Source organism: Hippichthys cyanospilos, unplaced genomic scaffold (assembly GCF_059441005.1).
Source record: "Hippichthys cyanospilos isolate Australia breed blue-spotted pipefish unplaced genomic scaffold, RoL_Hcya_1.0 HiC_scaffold_25, whole genome shotgun sequence".
Taxonomy (NCBI): domain Eukaryota; kingdom Metazoa; phylum Chordata; class Actinopteri; order Syngnathiformes; family Syngnathidae; genus Hippichthys; species Hippichthys cyanospilos.
Window position 1 is genome coordinate 7,501 of NW_028283381.1, and position 25,435 is coordinate 32,935.

The 25,435-nt window shown below is 48.1% G+C and overlaps 1 protein-coding gene and 1 pseudogene across 2 annotated transcripts in view; one reads left to right on the forward strand and one right to left on the reverse strand.

Moving 5' to 3' along the window:
* LOC148405185 (uncharacterized) overlaps nucleotides 1–4,525 on the reverse strand; it is a 4,890-nt pseudogene extending 365 nt beyond the window's left edge. Inside the window, exons 1-4 of the transcript XR_015864373.1 lie at nucleotides 4,307–4,525; nucleotides 2,588–2,742; nucleotides 1,875–2,510; nucleotides 1–804 (exon numbers count right to left, since the gene is read on the reverse strand). The exon at nucleotides 1–804 is cut by the window's left edge and continues 365 nt beyond it. The product of XR_015864373.1 is annotated as an uncharacterized LOC148405185 (transcript). The remainder of the gene's footprint in view (nucleotides 805–1,874; nucleotides 2,511–2,587; nucleotides 2,743–4,306) is intronic.
* Nucleotides 4,526–5,755: 1,230 nt separating this feature from the next.
* On the forward strand, nucleotides 5,756–25,040 carry fhod1 (formin homology 2 domain containing 1). Its single transcript, XM_088407191.1, has 25 exons — nucleotides 5,756–5,774; nucleotides 6,695–6,742; nucleotides 10,861–10,928; nucleotides 11,034–11,139; nucleotides 11,200–11,294; nucleotides 11,363–11,474; nucleotides 12,076–12,308; nucleotides 12,827–13,164; nucleotides 13,320–13,451; nucleotides 13,528–13,569; nucleotides 13,700–13,720; nucleotides 13,841–13,945; nucleotides 14,557–14,711; nucleotides 14,783–14,956; nucleotides 15,212–15,390; nucleotides 15,491–16,087; nucleotides 16,229–16,384; nucleotides 18,171–18,353; nucleotides 18,546–18,665; nucleotides 18,736–18,897; nucleotides 19,010–19,200; nucleotides 19,264–19,456; nucleotides 19,515–19,656; nucleotides 19,792–19,968; nucleotides 24,821–25,040. The coding sequence occupies exons 1-25, from the start codon at nucleotides 5,756–5,758 to the stop codon at nucleotides 24,898–24,900; spliced, it is 3,828 nt and encodes a 1,275-aa protein (XP_088263317.1). The 3' UTR covers nucleotides 24,901–25,040.
* Nucleotides 25,041–25,435: the final 395 nt, after the last annotated feature.

Sequence of the window (25,435 nt, forward strand, 5' to 3'; positions counted from 1 at the left end):
CTGTGGTTGTTAATTATACAACTGAAGTCATAACTAAAAACCAACGGTGGTTGATTAGGGCTCAAGTGTCAATAGCTGTAAACCCAGGGATCTTTATGACATGTATTATTATTATTTAAAATATATTATTTCTCACTACAAAGTGAGATATTCTAAACCTTAATTTGTTATAATTTTGATGTTTATGGTTTACAGCTTATGAAAACCCCAAATGAAAAAACCAAAAAAAAAAATAGAATATTTTATTAAATCAATAAAAAAATTAAATCTTCAAAATTATAACAATTAAAAGCTTCAAATATCTTGTTTTGCATGTAATGTGTCTGTAATAGTTTCACCGTTTAAGATGAATTACTGAAATAAATGAAATTTTACACCATATTCTAATTAAATGACCTTCATCTGTAAATAAAATAGTCAATCAAATGCAATGTTCCCATGGAGGGCAGGAATAACATGTTAGTGCAATAATTTTCTTCAGAGTTGCCTAATTACTCTCTCAATTACTCCTCTAATGTACATATGCCAATATCTCATAAGATGTGATAGGCCTATACATAGTTTTCTGTACTATACTTGCTGCCAATCCACTATCATTCAACTTTGAATGTATTGTGTTACCGGTCCAGCGGGGTGGGCCACAGCAACAATTACATTTTACCTGTTTAGGCAGGAGTGACAGATAGAGGAGGAAAACGTGAGCTGCTTCCTTTCCAGATTTCGTCTGAGAAGCGACAGCACAGACACGCTCGTTTCTGTCCCCCCGACCCGGAAACATTCACCACTACTTCTGGTTTTCTTTTTCTCCAAAATAATACAACGTAAATCACATACAACATAAATATAACAGCAGTTCCAATAATGAAAATAAGTGACATTTGTAACTACAGTGGGCCCCCGGTTTACGAACTCCCTGTTTTACGTATTTTTCATCCTACGACATGGACCGCGGCGTTTATTTGTCCCCCTCTTACACACAAACCTTTCGTCTAACGAACAATCCAACATGCCGGTCAGTGTGTCTGCACTATTTTTTTGCTTTGCTGCATCAACTAAAATAACTTTTCTCGCATGTCATGGAAAAGCCGATATGCTATTGGTCTTATAAGGTCACAGTCATAGTCTCAGTCACGGAGACGCGGATATGCTATTGGTCGATTAAGGTCACAGCCACGGTGTCAGTCACGGAGATGCGGATATGCTATTGGCCGGCGTCACGTCAATCACAGAAATGCGGATATGCTATTGGCCGAATGCCACGGACCACACAGAGAATTACTGTATTTTCCGCACTATAAGGCGCACCGAATAATAATGATACATTTTAAAAACTTTTCCATATATAAGGTGCACCGGATTATAAGGTGCACCCTCAATTAATGACATACTTTAAAACTTTTTCAATCACCATATAGTAATACTCAAAGTAATAACAATAATAACTCAAATAATAACTCTAAACTCTCAATGGCATAATAACTCAATGTCAATATGACCAACCTTGTTCAACTGTAAACACACAAAAGAAACAGGTAAAACTTACTTTATCACTCCCCATCTACATATCTCAATATTGATAGGTTTCTCTATCAGTTGTGCATTTGTTTTGTTGTTTTCTGTGATATATGAGGTTTTTTGATGATGCAGCAAAGCGGAAAAAAATAGTGCGGACACACTGACTGGCATGTTGGATTGTTCGTAAGACGAAAGGTTTGTGCGTAAGAAGGGGACAAAAAACACTGCGGTCCACGTTCGTAAGATGAAAAATTCGTAAAACAGGGAGTTTGTAAACCGGAGACACACTGTACTTTGGATACTGAGACACTGTTCTAAAGAAGAGGCAAAAAAAATCATTCTGCAAGATTTATACAGACTTTTAACTGCACCATTTCTGCTAATATTTCTTCGTTGAGGCATTCTTCTGTGGCGAAGTCTGTACAGTACTGCAAAGAGCGGATATGTCCACATTGTGGAAAGGATTATCCACTCCGTGAAGCCATTTTGCAATACTGCTTGCACTCCTCCAACTCACACTGGACATTGTGCACTTGACCCCAGGTTTTGCTCTGTTCATGTATGGGGACTGAAAAGCCATGCCCTCCTTTTTTGACTGCAGATATACCATTTTTGGAATCTACACACACGCTCTTCAAATGATCAGTTTGTGTTACTGTCTTCAATTTCTTGGGGTGCTACCTCTCGATGTGTGTGGCCAAGTTTTTTTTCAAACACGGAAATGCACAGAGTGGACAGTTGACCATTTTCTTTTTTTGGCTTCGGATGTTGTATGTCTTGAACAGAAGAAGTCTGGGCAGAAACTGAAGTGGTTGGTTGAGTGGTGGAGATCGTAGATTGAGTGGAGGTGGTGGTTGGTAGAGTGGAACAAGTCTTCCAGTGTCCTTCCATGTACGCTCTTCTAATAATCATCTTTGAACAAAAGGGACAAAGGAAATGTCCTTCATTCCTGCAGATCAAATTGCAGCGGCAGATCTTCTTATCTAGTAGCGTGTCAAGAAAATGTTTTCTATTAGACAAAGAAAAAAGAGACATGCACACACAAATACAAATCTTCGTGTGTCTTCATGCTAAGCATTCTTCATATGGATGTCCGGATGTCGCTGAAGTCTGTAGGCTGGTTTAAATTTGCCTTTGGGACAAAGGGGGGCAGTGAAATAGACTGGAGCATCTTGTGCAGCGTGCTACTGCAGGCTTTCTACCAGATCATATTATTGAATGATGCATCTAAAAAAGAATGAGAGATGCGTTATGTATTGTGATTACAGTATATGAACTTCATCCATCCATCTTCTACCGCTGTCTTCCGGGGTTGGGTTGCAGGGGGCAGCAACTTGAGCAAGGAAGCCCAGACTTCCCTCTCCCCGGCCACTTCATCCAGGTCTTCCGGAGGGATCCCCAGGCGCTCCCAGGCCAGCCGAGAGACATAGTCCCTCCAGCGTGTCCTGGGTCGTCCCCAGGGCCTCCTTCCAGCGGGACATGCCCGAAACACCTCACCGGGGAGGCGTCCGGGGGGCATCCTAACCAGATGCCCGAACCACTTCAGCTGGCTCCACTCAACACGGAGGAGCAGCGGCTTGACGCTGAGCCCCTCCCGGATGACCGAGCTTCTCACCCTATCTCTAAGGCAAAGCCTGGACACTCTGCGGAGGAAACTCATTTCAACCGCTTGTATCCGGGATCTTGTTCTTTCGGTCACGACCCACAGCTCGTAGCCATAGGTGAGAACAGGAACGTAGATCGAGTGGTAAACAGAGAGCTTCGTGTTTCGGCTCAGCTCTTCACCACGACAGACCGGTGCAGAGCCCGCATGACAGCAGACGCCGTACCAATCCGTCTTTCAATCTCACGCTCCATCCTACCCTCACTCGTGAACAAGACCCCGAGATACTTGAACTCCTCCACTTGGGGCAGGACCTCATCCCCGACCCGGAGAGGGCATTCCACCCTTTTCCGACTGAGGACCATGGTCTCAGATTTGGAGGTGCTGATCTTCATCCCAGCAGCTTCACACTCGACCTGAAGAAGCCAACAGCACCACATCAACCGCAAAAAGCAAAGATGCTACGCTGAGGTTCCCAAACCGGACCCCCTCAACGCTTCAGCTGCGCCTAGAAATTCTGTCCATAAAAGTAATGAACAGAATCGGTGACAAAGGGCAGCCGTGACGGAGTCCAACCCTCACTGGAAATGAATTCGACTTACTGCCGTAAATGCGGACCAAGCACTGACATCGGTTGTACAGGGACCAAACGGCCCGTATCAGGGCGTCCGGTACCCCATACTCCCGAAGCACCCGCCACAGAGATCCCCGAGGGACATGGTCCAACGCCTTCTCCAAGTCCACAAAGCACATGTAGACTCGTTGGGCGAACTCCCATGCACCCTCGAGGACCTTGCCGAGGGTGTAGAGCTGGTCCACTGTTCCACGGCCAGGATGAAAACCACACTGCTCCTCCTGAATCTGAGACTCGACCTCCTGACGAACCCTTCTCTCCAGCACCCCTGAATAGACCTTACCGGGGAGGCTCAGGAGTGTGATTCCCCTGTAGTTTGAACACACCCTCCAGTCCCCCTTCTCATAAAGGGGGACCACCACCCCAGTTTGCCAATCCAGGGGCACAGTCCCCGACGTCCACGCGATGTTGCAGAGGCGTTGTCAGCCAAGACAGCCCTACAACATCCAGAGCCTTCAGGAACTCCGGGTGGATTCATCCACCCCCGGGGCCTTGCCACCAAGGAGTTTTTTGACCACCTCAGTGACTTCAGCCCCAGAGATTGGAGAGCGCACTTCAGTGCCCGAAGACTCTGCTTTCTCAGGGGAAGACATTTCGGTGGGATTAAGGAGGTCTTCGAAGTATTCTGCCCACCGATTCACAATGTCCCGAGTTGAGGTGAGCAGTGCCCCATCTCCACTGTACACAGTGTCAATGATGCACTTCTTCCCCCCTCTGAGACGCCGGATGATGGACCAGAATTTCTTCGAAGCCGTCCGGAAGTCACTTTTCATTGCCTCACCGAATTCCTCCCACACCCGAGTTTTTGCCGTGGCGACCGCCGAAGCCGCACTCCGCTTGGCCAGTTGGTACCTGTCAGCTGCCTCTGGAGTCCCACAGGCAAAGAAGCCAGATAGGACTCCTTCTTCAGCTTGACGGCATCCCTTACCGCTGGTGTCCACCAGCGGGTTTGGGGATTGCCGCCACGACAGGCACCGACCACCTTACGGCCACAGCTTCGATCCGCCGCCTCGACAATGGAGGCGCGAAACATGGTCCACTTGGACTCTATGTCCCCCGCCTCCCCCGGGACGTGGGAGAAATTCTGCCGGAGGTGGGAGTTGAAACTCCTTCTGACAGAGGACTCTGCCAGACGTTCCCAGCAGACCCTCACGATACGTTTGGGCCTGCCAGATCTGGCAGGCATCCTCCCCCACCATCGGAGCCAACTTGCCACCAGGTGGTGATCAGTTGACAGCTCCGCCCCTCTCTTCACCTGAGTGTCCAAAACGTGCGGCCGCAAATCCGATGATACAACTACAAAGTCGATCATCGAACTGCGGCCTAGGGTGTCCTGGTGCCAAGTACACATATGGACACCCCTATGTTTGAACATGGTGTTCATTATGTACCATCCGTGACGAGCACAGAAGTCCAATAACAACGCACCGCTCGGGTTCAGGTCGGGAGGGGTGTTCCTCCCAATCACGTCCCTCCAGGTCCCTCTGTCATTGCCCACATGAGCATTGAAGTCCCCCAGCAGAACGAGGGAGTCCCTGGAGGGAGCACTCTCCAGCACACCCTCTAAAGACTCCAAAAAGGGTGGGTACTCTGAACTGCTATTTGGTGCATAGGCACAAACAACAGTCATGACCCGTCTCCCCACTCGAAGGCAGAGGGAGGCTACCCTTTCGTCCACTGGGGTAAACCCCAATGTACAGGTGATGAGCTGGGGGGGCAGCATGAATGCCCACACCAACTCTGCGCCTCTCACCGCGGGCAACTCCAAAGTGGAAAAGAGTCCAACCCCTCCCGAGAGGACTGGTACCGGAGCCCAAGCTGTGTGTGGAGGTGAGTCCGACTATATCTAGTCGGAACTTCTCAGCCTCGCACACCAGCTCAGGCTCCTTCCCCGCCAGAGACGTGACATTCCATGTCCCAAGAGCTAGCTTCTGTAGCTGGGGATCGGTGCGCCAAGGTCCCTGCCTTAGGCCGCTGCCTAGCTGTCTTTGTACCCGACCCCTATGGCCCCTCACACAGTTGGTGAGCCCATGTGAGGGGGGACCCACGTCATCCCTTCGGGCTGAGCCCGGCCGGGCCCCATGGGTGCAGGCCGGGCTACCAGGCGCTCGCCAACGAGCCCCACCTCCAGGCCTGGCTCCAGAGGGGGGCCCCAGTGACCCGCGTCCGGGCGAGAGAAACATAAATCACTTTATCTTTTTCTTCATATGGGGTCCGTGAACTTCAATTGAAATTAATTTATACAGCCTGCAAATCAAGATCATCATTTATTACAGTTAAAATGTGAAAACGCATGTATAAATACATTTGTCACAACCTGGCTCAAACACACACACACATACTCATTGTGCATTGTGCTAAATGCAAAACACAAAATGCGAATATACTATACCATGTATTTAAGAAAAAACAGAAACTCTGCATTTACACTTTGTGAAGAATAAATATCAACAACACACCTCTACTCCGACAATATTCTTTAAATGTATCCGCTTGAAACTGTATTTTTTTCTTGAGCAGTTTACAGGTTAAAAAAAAAACAAAACAAAAAAAAACATTATTTTTATTACGCTTGTGCACAAGTGTGCGAAAACAAGTTGATATGAAGTTTTTTTTTTTTTTTTTAACTTGTAAGCTGTTGCACTCCAGTGCAACTCTAAGGGCTTGCACACTACACAGAGCAAAAACGTTAAAAACCCCAAGGTTTACTATTTAAGTTAAAACGGTGTATTATATACAAGGGTTTCATATTTTAAGTTGAATTAATCACGAATTAATGCAAAAACATAAAAAATCCCAATGTTTACAATATAAATGAAAAAATGTGTATTATACACAAGAATTTCATATTTTAAGTTGAAATAATAACGAACTAATAAAATGCACGGTTTTATTTTGAAATTCTTCCCCTCTTCCTGTTCTCACAGCGGCAGTGTACTGAGACTACAGGCTCCGCCGGAATCGACCTGACAGAGGATGTCGGCAGCCAGGTCCTTGTGCAAGATTTGCCTTTTTTATTGGGGGGGTGGCGGTGGTGTAGTCTCTTTTGGACCCACTACCAGGTAGTGACTACCTGGTTATTTCAGAGCCAATTATTTTTGGTTGCTTTTGCATGGGCGAGTCAAGCACAAATGCTGACCCGATGACCTCATGACCCGTGCATTGGCCTCTAGCCACTGACCAGGAAGTGGGCATGAATTTTGCTTCCAATCAGCCAACAGCTCTTGCGCCAGCTTCCGTTTGTGTCAGATCATCATATAAGCCCTACTTGGACAATTTGGACTTGGAGGACTTTCCCAGCAAGAGCTGTTTGGCTTTCGCCATTTGGCCTCCCTCGCACCGGCTCCACTAATGTCCAATGGTGTCTATAGTCTTTGCGTTCCACTTTTGCCAAATACTTCTCTTTGGACACATCTTATGAGGGCACCAAAACCTGGGAGCCATATTTGGAAGGTTTTTGTTGTCGTTGTCATTGTTTCCAGCTTGCTTTTTCGTGGATGTAAGGGTAACACTGTGAAGGTGGTTTTAAATCAGCACAACAAGACCTTTGAAGGTTTTTGGTTGCAATTTGATTAAAAAAATGTAGTTTAATGTTTAATTAAATCATAATTATCCATAGATCTTCTACTGCTGTATTCCGGGGTCGGGTCGCGGGGGCAGCAGCTTGAGCAGTGAACCCCAGACCTCCCTCTCCCCAGCCACTTCGTCCAGCTCCTCTGGGAGGATCCCCAGGCATTCCCAGGCCAGCTGAGAGACATAGTACCTCCAGTGTGTCCTGGGTCGTCTCCTTCAGGGCCTCCTTCCTGTGGGTCGTGCCCAAAACACCTCACCAGGGAGGTGCCCGGGAGGCATCCGCACCAGATGCCTGAACCCCCTCAACTGGCTCCTCGCTACACGGAGGAGCAGCGGGTCGAATCCCTCCTGGATGACCCTCTTCTCACCCTATCTCTAAGGGCCAGCCCCAAAACCCTGCAGAGGAAACTCTTTTTGGCCACTTGTGTTCGGGATCTCGTTCTATTGGTCACGACCCACAGCTCGTGACCATAGGTGAGGGCAGGAACGTAGCATGACCAGTAAATCGAGAGCTTGGCCTTTAGGCTCAGCTCTTTTTTCACCACATCAGACCAGTACAGCATCCGCAACACAGCAGACGCTGCACCGGTACCCCACACCCCTGAAACACCTCCCACAGACTTCCCAGAGGGACACGGTCAAATGCCTTCTCAAGTCCACAAAGAACATGTAGACTGGTTGGGGGAACTGTCATGCACACTCGAGGATCCTGACCTGACGAGGGTGTAGAGCAAGCAAAACGGAGCCAAGCAAGAGCACTCACCTGGCTTGTAGAAAGGCAGAAGCGAGAACTTGGTCCACCTGGTATGTGCAGCGTTTGCTTCACTTAACAGCTGTTGAACCGTACTTACTGTGCTAAGCTAACGATAGCACAGCACTGTCGGCACAATATTTAGCACGGTCTCGACCACTGCAAGATTGCGACATTGAAAACTTTTGTCGCCGCCTCTGGCCACTGTTGATATAACATACATAGTGAGATAGTGAGAAGGATGATGTGGCTTGTAGAGCAGCCAGACCCCCCGGTCCACAATATAAATGTAAGGCGTTGACCGGTCCACGGTGACACATCCACTCACTCAGCGAAAGTAAAAAAGAAATGCACTTCTTTTAAGATGGAATGGCTGTCGTAGTACATGCAAATAGAAGAACAAGCGGTGAAAGTGTGTGAGATTTTTTTTTCCTTTTTCACAACTTGGGGTCTTGTTCACAACTAAGGATAGGGTGGAATGTGAGATCGACAGGCGGATCGGTGCGGCATCTGCTGTAATGAGGACTCTGCACCAGTCTGTGGTGGTGAAGAAAGAGCTAAGCCGAAAGGTGAAGCTCCCTATTTACCAGTCGATCTACTTTCCTTCCCTCACCTATGGCCACGAGCTGTGTGTCGTGACCGAAAGAACAAGAACCTGGATACAAGTGGCCAAAATGAGTTTCCTCCGCAGGGTGTCCGGGCTCTCCCTTAGAGATCGGGTGAGAAGCTTGGTCATCTGGGAGGGGCTCAGCGTCGAGCCGCTTCTCCGCCGCATTGAGAGAAGCCAGTTGAGGTGGTTCGGGCATCTGGTTAGGATGCCCCCCGGACGCCTCGGGTGTTTCGGGCATGTCACACTGGAAGGAGGCCCCAGGGACAACCCAGGACATGCTGGGGGGACTATGTCTCTCGGCTGGCCTAGGAGCGCCTGGGGATCCTTCCGAAGGAGCTGGATAAAGTGGCAGGGGAGAGGGAAGTCTGGGCTTCCTTGCTCAAGCTGCTGCACGCGCGACCCGAATCAGAAACACAGCGGTAGAAGATGGATGGATGGATGGATGGACAACTTGGGGCTTGTTTATTGCCATGGGGACAAGTGCAATATACATCACACTGTCATGTCTAAAACACTTCGTTCTCAAGATATAAAAACAATAATCACAAACTTGTTGAACATAAAAATAGTTATATGTTTGGCAACATAGTGCGGAGGTAGTCCATAGTTCAGACTTCTGGCCGCCTGGTTTACTCGTATGCTTGCCCAGGTTCAAATACAATAAATACTATTTTAAAAAATCCACAGGTCTATCTTTGATTCAATAAATTCATTTCCATAGTAGTTCCCAAAGCTCTTCAAACAAAAATGGCAAACATTACGGCAAAGAAACAGTGTTCTCTAATCTGCAATCAATCTCAACTGCCCCCTGTGATGCATGCCCCAAAGCTCTTAAAGGACCAGAATATAAGGGCAGGAACGTAAATGTCCATTGGACAGTGAGCCAAAACAACCAACAAACAAATAACTTTCTAGCTCTTGGCCATTTCAAAAACTGAAATTTAAATTAACTCTGTTTTCAGAATCATAACCAATAGTCATTCCAAATGCTGTGAATTGGCTGCTACAAACGTGTCATTAATAGATGCATCGCTCTCCGGCAATGGTCCTGGAGGACATGTTTCACCTCACCTATTCCTTCATAAATGACGGGACAAGTACCCAAAAGCACATTTGTTAGCAAAATATCCCGACAACAATAATGGACCATATAGCAGCTTTGTTATGCCTTTAAAAGCTGACTTAAGGTTACCAATTCCTCCGAGCCGTCTTATAAAGCAAGCATCCTGTCAGGCCTTCTGCTGACTGTTCCATTGGGCCCTTTAGCTCCTTTTCAAATCCCCCATTTTTTTATATGAGGAAATAATTGGGTGAACTTGATGAGTTGTACTTGTTGGCGCTTCCTTTTGACGCAGCACTTCTGAGTCACACTGCTCAACTAAGTTGCTCTTGGTTGGGTTTCGCTGGCCGACACCACAACCCGGTCTGTTTCCCAAGGTTGCCTGGTGCTTTTGTCACTTTCCGCTCGCCGGCCCTTTTTTTTTTTTTTTAAACCTTTTTGACTTATCTTGACGTTGATTGCTTGAAAAATTCTTCTGGGGCTCCAACTTGTTTCTTCCGCTGCCTCATTTTCCCCCCTTCTTGCCACTAACAGGAAATACCAAGGCTAACTTTATCAGGACCACTTCCTGCCTCCACGCAGCTAACAACTCTTACGTTTCCTGCCGTCCCCCGCATACAGCACATTGGACAACTTTTCAGTGTGACGCAATAATGACTTGCTCATATTTGCGTGTGTGTTAGGTTGGGATTTGTGAAACTTAGTTTTCAAGTTTTTTTTTTCTTTTGCTTACAATTTAAATTCTTTTCAATACCTTAAAAAAACGTTATTTGTGTTTTTATGCAAATGATAAAATATTTTACTTCAGTTTACATACCTAAAGGTAACACTATTTTGGAATAAAAACTTTTGAAATAAAAACTGTGAAATCCAGTTAGTTGGGCCAAGAAATTTCTCTGCAATGTTCCATGTCGAGCGTCTCTTTGCGGGCTTCCCAGACGCTGACGTGCAAGTCTGCCCTTAGAGTAATCGGGGAGCCATCTGTGCCGTCGTGCACTGCGTTGCAATTATTTGCAATGACTTGGTGAATGAGGGATTACGCTGGGGAGAAGAGTTCTGTTTTTTTTTTTTCTTTCTCTTCATTTGAATGACTGCGGGCTCCGTCGCTTCGCAGAGAAGTTGTACAACAGCCAGGGTCCAGAGCTGCGTCGCTCACTCTTCTCGCTCAAGCAGCTCTTCCAGGTAAGGCTGCGTCCGCTCGCATGAAGCCGCGTCCCCTGGCATGACGCCGCATCCCCTCGCGTGACACCGCGGCCACGTGATGACGCGGGGACATCGCGGCCGCAGGACGACAAGGACCTGGTTCCTGAGTTCGTGGCGTCCGAGGGCTTGACATGTTTGGTCAAAGTCGGAGCCGAGGCCGACCACAACTACCAGAACTACATCCTCAGAGGTTAGGTGCGTCGCCCCATGCCAAGACATCCCCCTAGTCATGCCCATGCCTTTTTTCCAGCACTGAGTCAGATCATGTTATTTGTGGACGGCATGAATGGCGTCATCAATCACAGCGAAACCCTGGAGTGGCTCTACGCCTTAACGGGAAGTCAGGTGAGCGGCGCCGCGCTTGCCAGTTGAGCCCGATGCGCCAATAGACGCCTTTGCATTTGTGCATGCAGTCTCGTCTGCTGGTCAAGACTGCTTTGAAGCTCCTCATCGTCTTCGTGGAGTATCACGAGTCCAACAGCCCCATCTTCATTGAGGCCGTCAACGCTGTGGATGCGCGCAGAGGTACGCACGCACTTACTGAGCCGATCGGCATCGGCCCCAAAGCTGTTTTTGCATCCGCTCCGTTTCCGCCATCTATGAACAAGTAGCCTGTTGCGGTGGGAACGGCATGAAGATTTTCTGCATAATGGCGACATACTTTTGACAACATGGCGGATGCGTACGCGTCCCAAGAAGGTTCCCCCTGGCCCTGCTTGTCTCATCGGCGGTGCGGAACATGCGTAGCAGCGCAAAGGTCAAGCGCTAGAACACATGTATCAAGCTCCATTCTTTGAGGGCAGGTGTCCTGCATGTTTTCCAAGTCTCTCTCCCCAAACTCCGTATTCAAAAGAATAATTAATCAGCAAACTGTACAGGAACTCGAACATTGTTTTAATCATTTGAATCAAGTGTGTTTGAGAAAGAAGCATGGAAAACTGGATACTTGACCTCCAGGACTGCTGTTTGACACCTATGCGCTAGAATAATAAAAGTCTCGGCACCATGGCCCTCCCGTGGTACCACAGTGGACCTGTTGCTTGTTTACAGATGATCTCTCGCTTTGTCTTTGAAAATACTGTATTTGTGGACCCCATGCATTCATGCCTTTTTTGGCGCGTCTCAGGTGCCAAGCCATGGTTGTACGTGATGGACATCCTCCACGAGCGGACGGTGTGCGACAACGAGCTCCTGGTCTTTGCCATAACCCTCATCAACAAAACCCTGGCTGCGCTGCCTGACCAGGATTCCTTTTATGATGTCGCCGACTGTCTGGAAAGTCTCGAGATGGAAGAGGCGGTCCGCAAAAACCTCGGCAGTGCCGAAGCCGACCTCAGAGTGCAGTTAGCCATCTACGAGGTGGGACGGGCAACAGCTTCTATGCTTTCTTTTCATCTCATTTGCATTTGAGCTTGAAATATTTCCTTTGAATTCTATGGGCGGCTTTGTCCTTTTTGGGAATACCCTAATCTAATTTGAAAACATATTTGTCGTGTAAAAATGAAAAAGGCCACTGTTGTGTCATCGTTTAAACGGCGTTTTCAATGGTGGCGGTTGAGGGCAAGCATACCAGATGTTTTCCACGTCTCCATGCTACATTGCTCCATCAAGGCAGTGTTCCAGCTTGTCGAGAACTCGCTGGTGGTCCGATCGCTTGAATCAGATGGGAGCCCTCCAAAATATCCAGGAGAGCGGCCCTCCACCACTGCAGTTGAAGACTTGATTTTAAGATAAAGAGCACTACTTCTTTCCTATGATGAAAATGAAGGCCCGTTTTTGATTAGTACTTTTGCTTTGATTGGATCTTGTGAATGAGGCACTTTTCAGTTTGAGGTAGTGCCTTGAATTTTACGAGCCCTAATAAGCTGTCCACGCAGACGTCGTTGCGCGCCGAGGACGGCGACATCTCTGAGCCCTCCCCTCACATGCGAAAAGACCGACGAACGGTGCCCACCGGCGAGCAGGACAGCCGCAGACATCGTGACCCAGCCGGCCCGACGCCGTCCTCGGCTGGGCCCTCCAACCATGCTTCTCCCACCTCTGCCGACAGCCCCTCCCTCTCAGCGTCGGACCCCACCAGTGCCTCCTCCAGCCCCTCAGGGTTGCTTCAGGGCTACCCAACTCCTCCACCTCTTTCTCCACCCCCTCCTGTTTCCCCTTTGCCCTCCCTCGGCCCCAGCGTCGATGACGAGGGCGCTACATCACCGCCCAGCCCGTAAGTGCTCTGCTTCTTTGGCAATGCAGCCCTCCATCTGTGCGAAAAGACATAAGGTAGAGGAGTTTTCTTTCAGGTTTGGTTGCTCTTTTAACCATGGGTGTGCCTCCGTTCCTGGTCCCCGTCCCCGTCTTCCTTGTCTTTTGGGCCGGCAGGAGTCGCTCTTTCCTCAGCCACCGTATGTCCTCGTTGGGTCCGAGTGGGAAGTCCCGCATGTTCTCCAAGGCTGGCAGCGGGCAAGGCCGGGACACGTGCGCTGCCTCTCGGGACATGGATGCCACCCGGAGGTCTGAGCATGTGCACAAATTGCAATATAGGCGGTATCGCCCTCTAAAGTATGTGCATGCCATGTGCTGTGCGCAGATCGGCTACAGAAAGCACCGGTGTCAACGAGACTTCTTTCAAGTAAGTCCTGGATCTTAAATTTGTGGTTGCCATGTCTACCCCCATGATAAAAAGTTGAACTTTGCAAGAGCAAGTGTCAGCTCCCATCTCCTTGCTTGAAGACTTTAATACGCACTCTTTCCCCTCACAGCGAGGACGAGGTTTTCCACTGGTGAGTATGCGGCGCTTCTTCTCCGAGCAAGCCCCGCCCCCTGCACTCATTCATCGCTCATTGGGCTTGTACCATTACTGCGGAAACCCTGCGGTAACTTGCAAATGACGTGTGTGTGAGGGCAACATACTACACTTGTGTGTGCACGTGCGGGTGTATGTGTCTCCGCAGCCCAGATGAGGGTAACATGAACGTGGACAACAAGCCCGTTCTCAGGAGCTTTGAGTAAGTCAGTGCATGCTAGGGGCTTCTTGTGTGTGGGTGTGTGTTAAAAAAGCAAATATGGTATTTTACATTGTACCCATCCTCTTCTATATATATATATATATATATATATATATATATAATGTATATATGTATGTATGTATATATGTATATATATGTGTGTGTGTGTGTGTGTATATATATATATATATATATATATATATATATATTTATATACTGTATGTCTGTTTGTAATGTATGTCCTGTGCATATTTGAATTTGTATGTTTTTATGCGTGTGTGGGTGTGTGTCTTTTGGTGAACTACCTATGGTGTTTAGTTGTTTGGGTGCTGTCTAATTGCTGGGTTAGTTGATAAAAAATAAATTTAAATCAGTTAAAAAAGCAAATATGGTATTTTACATTGTACCCCCTCCTCCATGGCGTGGGTTTTTCTCAATAAAACGTCAATCTTCGAAGGAAGACAAAAATTGAAACGATAGGCATATCTCACATGATGGTGGGCAGTCAATTTATTGGCGGGAGGAGTTTCTAAGCCATTGAAAAGGGCAAAACCTGGTGGGGTGGCAGTGACATTGCAGTTCTGTTTTATGAGTTGACTCTGAACCCCCAGAGACAACTTCCTGCGCAGTTTGGCCGCCACCCAATGGGAGAAGCGAAGGCAGAGTCAACACCTGAGCCGCTCCAAACTGTCCTCGTGTAATGATGTCATTTCACAGAAGCCCCTGCCAAATATGGACTACGGCAACGACGGACTTCCTTCCAATGGTATGTTTCGCAATCACAGCCTCTTTATCAACAGCTGTACGCTCATGATTTATTGGTGTGCGTTGATCTAGGCTCGACGTGCATCCCCCAGCATGGCCCGGATGAGTTCGCCCCCCCCAAAGCCCCCGCGTCATGTGATCTGCCCACCAGCAGCATCCAGCGTCAAATCAGCACGCTGTCTGATGACAGGAAGTTCCTCTTGGACATGCTCTTCTCCAAGGCCTCGGCCCTGGCGGTCTTGCCCGGTGAGGCCGCACCCACGCCATCCTTGTCTCCCCCAATGATACCGAGTCCATTTTGACTCTTTTTGATCGCTACAAGTACGCCATGCACGTGTCTGCTACTGTGCGAATTCCCTATCCTGGCACTTGCTGTATTGATGGGACATCATCAGGCTGGTGATAAGAACATAAAGTCAGCTGATTGAAAAACAAATGGAGTTGCTGGAAGCGATCTAGACGTCACACGCCTGTGGGGTTTTACATATTGTTTTTGCTCAGGAGACGGCGAGGCGGTGACTTCGCGAGGGGGCCGGGTTCTAGATTGCCTGTCCAGCCTCCAGGCGTGCTCGGCGGAGTCCCCTGGCCCTGGTGAGAGTGGCGCCTCCCACAAGGTGGCGCTTGAAGAGCTGGAAGACTCAGCCCAGGTGGCGTTGGCCAGACAAGCAGAAGAGCAACAGGTCAGGATGTGCTTAGAACGTCGTGCTAACCCAAGTCCAAAGAACGCACACCATTTTACGTAGTCTTAAAAGGTACATGTGGGCATGTGTGTGTGTTCAGAAGCGTTACGTACGTCAGCAGAGCAGCGCGGACACAGAGAGTCCCGGCCAGCAACCGGAGAGTGCCCAGTTGAGCTTGGCGGGGGACGCCTGGGACCAGCTTCAGCCTAGCGGCGCCACCCTTCGGATCAAAGACTTGGATTTCTCGGATCTTCTGGACGAGGAGGACATTGACGTTCTGGATGTTGACACCTTAGAATCTGCCTCTTCCTGTCTCTCCACGGTGCCACCCATAGGGGCGCCAACCCCACCACCGCCTCTGCCGGGCGCTTTGGCACCTCCTCCACCACCGCCCCTGCCACGGGCTTTGGCTCCTCCTCCTTCACCGCCCCTCCCCGGCGCGCTGATGCCTCCCCCTCCACCCTGGCCCCCCAGGAGCCTGGAATCCCCCGCTCCGGCTTTGTCTGGGGCGGTGTTGTTTCAAAACAAGAAGAAGACTGTGAAGTTGTTCTGGCGCGAGCTGAAGCCAGTTGAACCGCCGGCCAAATGCCACTTCGGTCGGGGAACGATGTGGGCGTCCCTGGACAAGGTGCAAGTGGACACGGGGCGGCTGGAGCACCTGTTTGAGTCCAAAGCCAAAGAGATGCCCATCGCCAAGGTAAGCGCTTTTGTCTTGACATTCTGTGCCAAGCGGGCCAGTCAGTACAGGAAAGGTCCAAGAGCCGCCTTTCAGGAATTGTCTTTTTCCGTCCACGCCAAGCATCTGTTTTTGGGCTCTGCGTTTGTCGTTTGCACACAGAAGGCGGCAGAGAGCAAGAAGGCCGAGATCCTGGTCCTGGACTCCAAGAGGAGCAATGCCATCAACATCGGGATGACGGTCCTGCCAGCCGTTCACGTCATCAAGACGGCCATCCTCAACTTTGACGAGGTTGCCATCAGCAAGGAGGGCATTGAGGTATGTGACCTCGTCAGGACCGCAATGCACTTGCTCAGTGGGCCTTTGCCTCATCTGATTCCAAATTATTCCAACCAATTCAAAGGCCACTACCGGAACTACTGTAGAGTGTGTTTGTGACTGACCGCTGTGAAGTGAAGCCGAATGAATGGCGTACCTTTCAACCTGTATGATTTTGCCATACAATGTACGTTTTGTTTTTTGTTTTTTTGCATTATAAGACATGTACGACGTCCAAGAAAATATTTACGGGAGAATGCAAATTTGCCAATTTTGGTACCATCCGGTTAGTGCCGAATATCAAGAAACGGAAAATCAAACTGGTTTGCTGCGCGTGAGCCTCCATTTTGTTTTGTCATCGCAAACCAAGTAAGCGTTTTCATGCTACTCTGCGCATGTGTGGGCTGGCTGGGTTTTCTCCATGGCATCATTGTTGACAAAACAGAAGCACCCTAAAACATAGTCTTTACAATAATAGCACTTTTTGGAAACAGTACAATCATCAAGTTGCAATGTCTGAACCTGAATCCAAACGCCGTAAGGTCAATGGAAGAGGCAAAAATAAAAAAGAATGGGAGCAAATGTTAGAGCACGATACGAAGGAATGATACAAGCTTCAGAGAAAGATGTGGAATATTCTTATTGTGTTGCTTGCAAACAAGATGTGAAAGTGACTGCTTCCAGCTTCTAGGATGTAAAGACTCATTTTGACACGAAGAAAATGTAGCTGTCTCGAAGACCAATAAATCACTGGATGCTCATTTTGCTGCTAAAAAAGAACCGGAAAGTTCTGCAACACCTGCAGAAGTGATGTTTTGCCATTTTGTCGCAGAGCACAATGTACTACCTCCAACAGTGGCCGATCACACTTCACATTGCTTGTGAAAAACATGTTTCCAAATTATAAAGCTCAAAAGGTACATATATTAGAGTAAATAGTATTTTCTTTTACAGTTTATTACATTTTTATTTGCATTATTAGTTGATACTTTTAGTTGTTTTTTTTTTTTTTAGTATGTTAAAGATTTTTTTCACAAAATATGTATTATTGTGCAGTTGGTGCAATTTTTTTCTTATAAATGTGAAAGTAAATATGCTAATTACTGGATTTTACTGAATTTTTTTTATGGTAATTGTTAATGTTTTGGAAGAGTGGCAAACCAGTTATAAGAAATATTGTAAGGGTTATTTCGATTTTAGCAAGTACATTGTGTATAGTCTGCAAATCCCAAATTTTGTGTCCCACATTAATTTTTTTAGATAGATATATATTTTACTGTAGGACCAAAGTCTATAGAAATGTGTAATAAGTATAAACAGGTATTTACTATATACATATGAGAAATAATATTAATAGTATTTAAAGTATTTTAATTGTGACGAGCAAGGTAAAAAAAAATTCTAACATGAATTTTGACTACGATTCATGTTATTTTTTTTTATGTTAAGAAATATACGGTGTAAGGTTTTTTTGTCATTGTAAAGCCACAAAGCCTTGGAGGTTGACAGGTATGGGATGGTGAACGAGTTTCGCTGGTGAGGCGTCTGACCTAGTTTGCCTGGAGCCTGACCACGCGTTACATGCTCAGTACCAGCAGAGGGAGCCCTTTGTGTTGAAAAGCCAGCAGAAGGGGAGCAGCGTTCCCTTTTCCACTCTTTAAAAAAATAAAAAAATAAAAGAGGTCCTCTATTTGACACAGTTGCTGCTACTGACAATAGGGTCCAATTAGCACATGAGAGGAGAATGCAGCATGTCCCCCTCTTTGTTGGCATACGTGCGGAGCAGAAGATCCTGACCATGACGCCCATGGAGGAGGAGAAGCAGCAGATCCAGGAGGCCCAGCTGGCCAATCCCGGCGTGCCGCTGGGGCCAGCCGAACACTTCCTCTCGGTCCTGGCCGAGGTTGGCGCCCTCACCCCCCGCCTGCAGCTCTGGTCCTTCAAGCTCAACTACGAGGCTCTGGAGAAGGTCACCGGTGCAACACACACACACAAACACTAAACAGCTAAGTGTACTTGTAAAAGACTTTGCCAAAAAAGCCCATTTGGGTCAAGAGGGGATGACCGGCGGCTCTGCTCAATGGGAATCCGTTTTGCGGGTTTCCCGGTCACCTGAGCGCGGTCGGAATACTGAAGTGACATGAACGCGCGCGTTCGCCAGGAGATCGCCGAGCCGCTGTTCGACCTGAAGCTGGCCATGGAGCAGCTGGCCTCCAACCAGACATTCAGGAGGATCCTGGCCACACTGCTGGCCGTGGGCAACTTCCTCAACAATTCTCACGTGAGCAGCCGCCATCACCGTCCACCCCCTTTGCCGGCGCCGCTCCAACCAGTCGTCCTTGTGGTGGTAGGCGGTGGGTTTCGAGCTGGCCTACCTGGAGAAGGTGGCGGAGGTGAAGGACACAGTCCACAGGCAGTCCCTGCTCCATCACGTCTGCAGCCTGATCACGGAAAGTTACCCGCAAGCCTCCGACGTTTACTCGGAGATCCCCGCCGTCACGCGCTCCGCCAAGGTGCCGCTTCCTCTTATCTCTCCTGCCCTCTTTGGCTTTTCTTCCTTTGCGTATTTGTTTCTCCTTATCTTTTCTCACCATCTCCCGCTATCTTTTTCCTCAATGTCCTCAGGTGGACTTTGAGCTTCTGGCGGAGAATCTGGTCCAGCTGGAGAGACGCTGCAAAGCGTCCTGGGAAAACCTGAAGGTGGTTTCCAAGCATGAGACCAAAAGCGCCCTGAAGACCAAGATGGCCGAGTTCCTGAAGGACTGCACGCAGCGGATTGTCATCCTCAAGGTGGTCCACAGGAGAGTCATCAACAGGTGAGCTCCGCGGGGGGCTGGCGCAAAGGAGAAAGCTAACGCTAGCCTCGGCGTGCGCCTCAGGTTCCATTCCTTCCTGCTTTTCCTGGGTCAGCCGGCGGTGTCGGCACGGGACACCAAGGTCACCGCCTTCTGCCGCATCATCAGCGAGTTTGCGCTGGAGTATCGCACCACGCGAGAGAGGGTGCTCACGCTCAAGGGCAAGAGGGACAAACGTCGTGAGAGGACAAAAACGAGAGGGAAGATGATCACAGAGGTAAACGCCTGCCTGTGCGCTCCGTCACATACGCTTGCACCAACCTCGACCGCTTCAGACGGAGAAGTTCTCGGGGGCTGCGCCACTTTCCGGCACCGGCCCCGCGGAGGCGGAGCCCCAGCAGGAGGCGCAGCACCAGAGCATGACCCAGATACTGACAGAAGACGGGCTGGGACCCAGACGCTCGCGCACCGCCCGCAGTAAGAGCCATCACATCACGCCTCAAACAGTTTTTCGGCACATGCTTTTTTGCAGAAAAAAAAAAAAAAAACATGCTCGCAGAGCGCTCGTCCCACGTGTCCGCATCAAAACGACCTGTCGCGCTTTGTTTGCAGCTTCGGCGGGTCCGGGCCGCCTGAGCCCATCTCCCCGGCGGTGGTCGCCGTCACGGCCAGACGAAGACGGCAATGACGACATCATGGAGCGGCTGGTCAAGTCAGTCACCGGGAACCCCTCGGCCAGGCCGTCCAGTCCCAAAAACCGGAGGCGCTCCCGGCTCAACAGGAAGTCCAGTAAGTGATGACAGGCCTTATAATAATAATAATCATACGTATAATACTTTTCATGATTCTCAAAGTCGCTTTACAAAGGATAGTACAAAAACACAGTATTGCTGCGGAGGAGACTGGTGATATTGGTGGTACTGGAAAAAGAAGACTTAGGGGTCATAAATGGTTTGAAAGAGGTGGATCTTGAGGTTTTGTTTGAAGGATGGGAGTGAATCGGACTCTTGAATGACCAGGGGGAGGGAATGCCAGAGGGTGGGGGCGGCGATGGCAAAGGCTCTGCCCTCCAGGATGCGGTACTTGGTTTTGGATGATGGGAGTGAGGACATTGGCGTCTGAGTGTAGACGGCAATGAAGTGTGTGGTGGTATAGGAGATCAATGAGATGGGGGTTATTGAGGGCTCTGTAGGTGATGAGGAGAATCTTGAAGTTTATACGTTGTTGTTTGATGGGTGGCGTGTTCTCTGGATGGAGAACGGGTAAGCAAGCAGGCAGCAGAGTTTTGGACATTTTGCAATTTTTGAAGAACTTTTGAGTGGAGGAGTATAGGATGCTATTGCAGTAGTTGAGTCTGAAGGTGATGAAAGCATGAATTAGTGTTTCAGCAGCCAACAGTGAAAGAGTGGGTCAGCACCGTGCTATGTTTCGGAGGTGGAAAAAAGATGTTTTGTTGATATGGTTTAAGTGCGTTGAAAGAGAGTGCGGAGTGACCATCGATGGAGAGTGAGAAATTCTGGGAGATGTGGAGCATGGATTTTGGACCAAGGATTATTTCCATTTTATTGCTGTTGAGTTTGAGGAAATTCTGGCTCTTCCAGGCTTTTTTGTCAGTATGCAGTTGGCCATCTGCATAGCAGTTGAGTCCATGGCAGCGGATGATGTGGCCAAGTGGGAGGATGAAGAGGATGGGGCCAGTGTTCCCTCTAGGCTGCGCGCAAGTAATCGCGCAGTGCTCTCACATTCTCAGCGCACAAGAAAATCTGTGTTGTGCATAAAGCAAAATGCAATATAAACTTATTAAATAATATCTAATATCTTCCTCATCTTATTAATTAGACCAATAATATTGTTTTCTGTCCCATTTTGCATTGTGAGAGTGAGGGACAAGTGTCCGGCCAATGATACGTGATAAGTTTCACTTACACTATTCATCCAATCCAACGCATTGACAGAAATGTTCCCTGCATATCCACCCCGTGCAGGTTAGCTAGCAAACAACAGTGCGAAGTTAAGAGACGCAAATGCTAACCTCTTTTCCTTGCGAAACGAACTAGCAGCCACACATCCACTCACCAAGTCAAAGTAAGAAAGAAATGCTCTTCTTTTAAGATGGAATGGATGCCAGAGTGTATGCAAATAGAAGAACAAGTGATTAAAGTGGGTGAGATTTTTTTTCTTTTTCACAACTTGTGTCTCGTTTATTACCACAAGTGCAATGACATGTGCAATATACATTACACTGTCATGTCTAAAACACTTATTGCACAAGATGAACAAAAACAAAACAAAAATGAACAAAAATAGCTGTGTGATTTGTTGTGATATAAAATATAATAAAAATAAAAAACTTGTTAAAAAAATGAACAAAAATAGTTGGGATTTGTTCGGCAACATGTCAGTCATAGATGCACCTTTCTCCTTGATGCTTATCACCTCAACCATCCCCTCATAAATGATGGGATAAGTACCTAGAAGCACATTATCAGGACATCATCAAGTTGTGCTGTCCACATGAATTCTTGGAGTTCTGAGCTGCCTTGCATCATCAAAGCACGAGCTGCGGCTGGCTCATTCCAGGGCTGCAGCTCGGTCCCTGGATATACTCAGAGCCCCCCTCCTTCCTTGCTCATTAATGACAAAATGCAAGTTATGTGATATAGGTCACTTTGGGAGTGAAATCAGATATGCACACGACGACTCACTGTGTGTATGTAGTTGCTCACCTTGGTCCAAAGCCTGCTCAGGGAGTTTGTGTGAATGCTCAGATGCATTGAAAATTAGAGGGAACAATTGGACGGGGCCCAGAACTGAACCTTGAGGAAGTCAGTGTCCGGCAGGGGTGGTGGAGGATGTGTGGTTGTTGCTAATTTTGTGGGATCTGCCGGAAAGGTATGAGTTGAACCAGGAGAGGACAGTGTTGGTGATGCCAATGGATTGTAGACTGTTGAGGAGAATGAAGTGGTTGACTGTATCAAAAGCAGCACTGAGGTGGCGTGGGAGGAGGATGTTAAGGGTTCCAGATAAGGGGAGAGTAGGAGGTCGTTGGTTTCTTAAAGGAGAGCTGGTTTGGTGCTATGATGGGTTCTGAAGCAGGATTGGAATGTTTCATATAGTTAATTGGTGAGAAGATGTTGATTTAGTTGTGCTGCAACAGCTCTTTCAAGTAGTTTTGAGAGAAATGTGAGGTGGGAGATGGGTCTAAATTTATTGGGGTCATCAGGGTCGAGGCCAGATTTTTTTAAGGGGAGGCTGATGACAGCAAGCTTAAGTGTGAAGGGACCATTCCAGTGGTGAGGGAGGAGTTGGTGTTGGTGATGAGTGGAGAGAGGGGGATGTGGCAGGCTTTGAGGAGATTAGATGGCATGGGATCCAGGGGGGAAGTGGATGACTTTATGGTGGAGAATATTTTGGATGGATCTGCTGTTGTTATGGGTGTGAAGTGGGAAAGCCAGTGGCTTGAGGGGGAAGCAAGTGGGGGATCCTTGACTGGGGTGGTGGCAGAAGAGGATGCAAGTTGATTATAGATGGTGACTAATAGTGAGAAATGACATGAGGCGGTCACATTTTTCCGTGATGAAAGTGGATGAAATTTTGTCATGGGGTTTAAGAAATTTAATTTAATGGTGGAGAACAGGGAGCCTGGGTTGGACAATCCTGAGTGAATTACAGTATTCTGGAGTAGTAACAGGAACGGGCATCATTGAGTGGTGACTTGTAAAGCAACATATGGTCCTTGTAGGCTTAGGCATAAACTGTGAGGCTGGTTTTCTTGTGGAGTTGTTCAAGCTGTCTGTTATTTTTTTGAGCTTGTGGAGCTCTGGGGTGAACCAGGGAGCTCGGTGAGATTAGAGAGCATGTTAGCTATACAGGTGAAGAGATTGACTGGGCAGACATATTTTAGATTGCGAAAAGTGATTTTGCGGCTGAGTTTTGGTTGGGGTGTGGAGATGTTGATCTCAAATGTGATGGCCAGGTGATCAGATATGGAGAGCTCCAAGCTGGAGATTTTGTGAATATGTAGGCCAGTGGAGCAGACCAAGTCAAGGATGTGTCCATGTTTATGGGTGGGAAAGTTGATGTGTTGTGTCAAGTTTGTGTAGTTGAGTAGGTCCAGAAAATCTGTTGCATTTTTACAGTCCAGAGAGTCAATATGGAGGATGAAATCGCCAAGAAGTAGAACAGTGGGTGAAATTGAAATAAGTGAGGTCATAAATTTTGTGAGATCTGAGGGAAAAGATGGGTTGGGTTAGTGGGTACGGTATATAATTGCAGTGGTGAGTGGTTTAGGTCCAGGTAGTTTAAAGGCCAGATGTTCATAAGCTGAGGCAGAGGGGAAGGAGAGTGTGTGAGGTTGGAGATTGTGATTGTAAATTGCAGCAATGCCTCCTCTGCCCTCAGTGTGTGGTTTGTCCAGATAGGAACATCCAGTGGGGGTTGTTTTATTTAGTGCAATAGTCCTGGGGTTTTGTCCATGTTTCATTTCGGCACAGAAGGTCAAGTTGTTTGTCTGAGAGGAAATAATTTAATATGCGACTTTTGTTGTTGAGGGATCTTGTCTTGAAGAGGGCGAATCGTATTGGCTTTTGTTGATAAGTGGATGGAGCGTAAGTAGGGATTTGACGTAGGTTGAAAGAGTTCACGCGAGATGTGTTGTGATAACGTGCATTGTTGTCATGACGTGATGAAGAAGCGTGGGGTCGGGTGTGAGAGCTGTACTGGGTTCCTAGTGTTGGAATTTAATTTTTTGCAGTGGTGGAGTATGTAAAATTGCAGCGGGAGCCTCAGGGATTGTAACGGCGTCGATGAAGTCCAACGTTTTGGAGTTTGGCAAGGAGTTTCGTGAAGGAAGACAGTTTAGGGATGCGTTTGAGGAGTTGCTTTGGTGTGTAGCTAAGTTTCATATCCGAGGCTGTGAAGTGGCAAATGCTGAAGCTGGATGTCAGAGACCGTTGTTGGAAAATAGGAGAGATGGTGGAGCAGAAGCAGCAAGCAGATATTGACAGATGTCTGCTTGCTTTGTGCTATTGGGGTCCAGAGCCGAGGGAAGTTAGCCAGCTAGCAACGAGCTGGATATCAGGGTCTGAAGCTAAGGGAAGCTAGCCAGCTAGGCTGCTCAGGTTGGAGGGTGGTGGTCCAAAATCCAGGTAAAATTGGTGGAGAAAGGGTGAGGCATGAAAAGGTAGAGAGCAGGAATGGTAGATAATTTGAGCTGAAAAATCTTTGGTTGAAGAGCGAGAAGCGGCAGCCAAAATACTCTTCTGTCCTCACGCATGTCCACACGTGCAAAGAATGCGTCCCCTTGTTTTGGGATGGGACACGGGTGGGGGAGAATAATCCACGCCGGGCTGATAACCATCGGCGCGAGGCTTCACTTGTGTCGAGCGGCTTTGCAGGGACATCGCGGCGCCCATCTCCACTCCCATTTTGTTGGGCCACAGAATTGGCAGAACAACACACAACAAGACGTGCTGTGGAGACCGCGTGACGCCGCCAGCGGATAGCGTTGAGCCATGCTCATTGGTGTTGCAATGTGGTGGTCGCCCACATCATGAATGGCCAAACTCTAAAATAAAGAAAAAATTGCAAAGCCGTCTTAAGCTACAGCGGCCGCTGACGTGTTTGCCATACGTCTGCGCAGTGAGGAGAACTCTGAAGAGCGGCATCACCGTGGACGTGATCCAGGCCTTGGGCCTGGACGTCTGCGGCGAGGACGTCTGATGGCGGCCTGTGAGAATAACGCCAGCCTGCGAAAAGCCTTTTTGACTGTCTCAGACTCCAAAAGCAAAACTTGGAAGTTTTTCTTTTTGCCATCTCAATTTGGTTTTGACAAAGCACAATTCTGAATGGAACGCCCCCCCCCCCCCCCCCCCCCCCCCCCCCACACACACACACACACACACACACACACACACACTCACTCCAGGATCATAACCTCACTTTGAAACTATGGACCCCCACCCCACACTAAGTCATCACTTGGCCGATGCCTCACGAGTGTTTATTTTTGCACACTTTCTCACATATTCTTATTATTTGCACTTATACCGTTCAAGGTATGGAGCCAGTGATATTTTGAGAGTTTTAAGGTAAATAAAAGATTGTTGACCGAATAATAAACCAACATTGAGTGCACTTGTATGTAAGGGGAGACTCATGCGTTTGTGTGCGTGTCTGTTTGCATTCCCTATTTAGCAGTAGTAGCAAGGCCTTCTCTGCTGGCCTAATATAACCTTATCTGTAATAAACAATAATA

Bases quoted from the DNA above. Each gene is read 5' to 3' on its own strand.
- fhod1 (XM_088407191.1), top strand. The intron at 11,140-11,199 runs GTTAGGTGCGTC...CCTTTTTTCCAG, and splicing joins CCAGAACTACATCCTCAGAG to CACTGAGTCAGATCATGTTA. The intron at 18,666-18,735 runs GTGAGCAGCCGC...TTGTGGTGGTAG, and splicing joins ACTTCCTCAACAATTCTCAC to GCGGTGGGTTTCGAGCTGGC.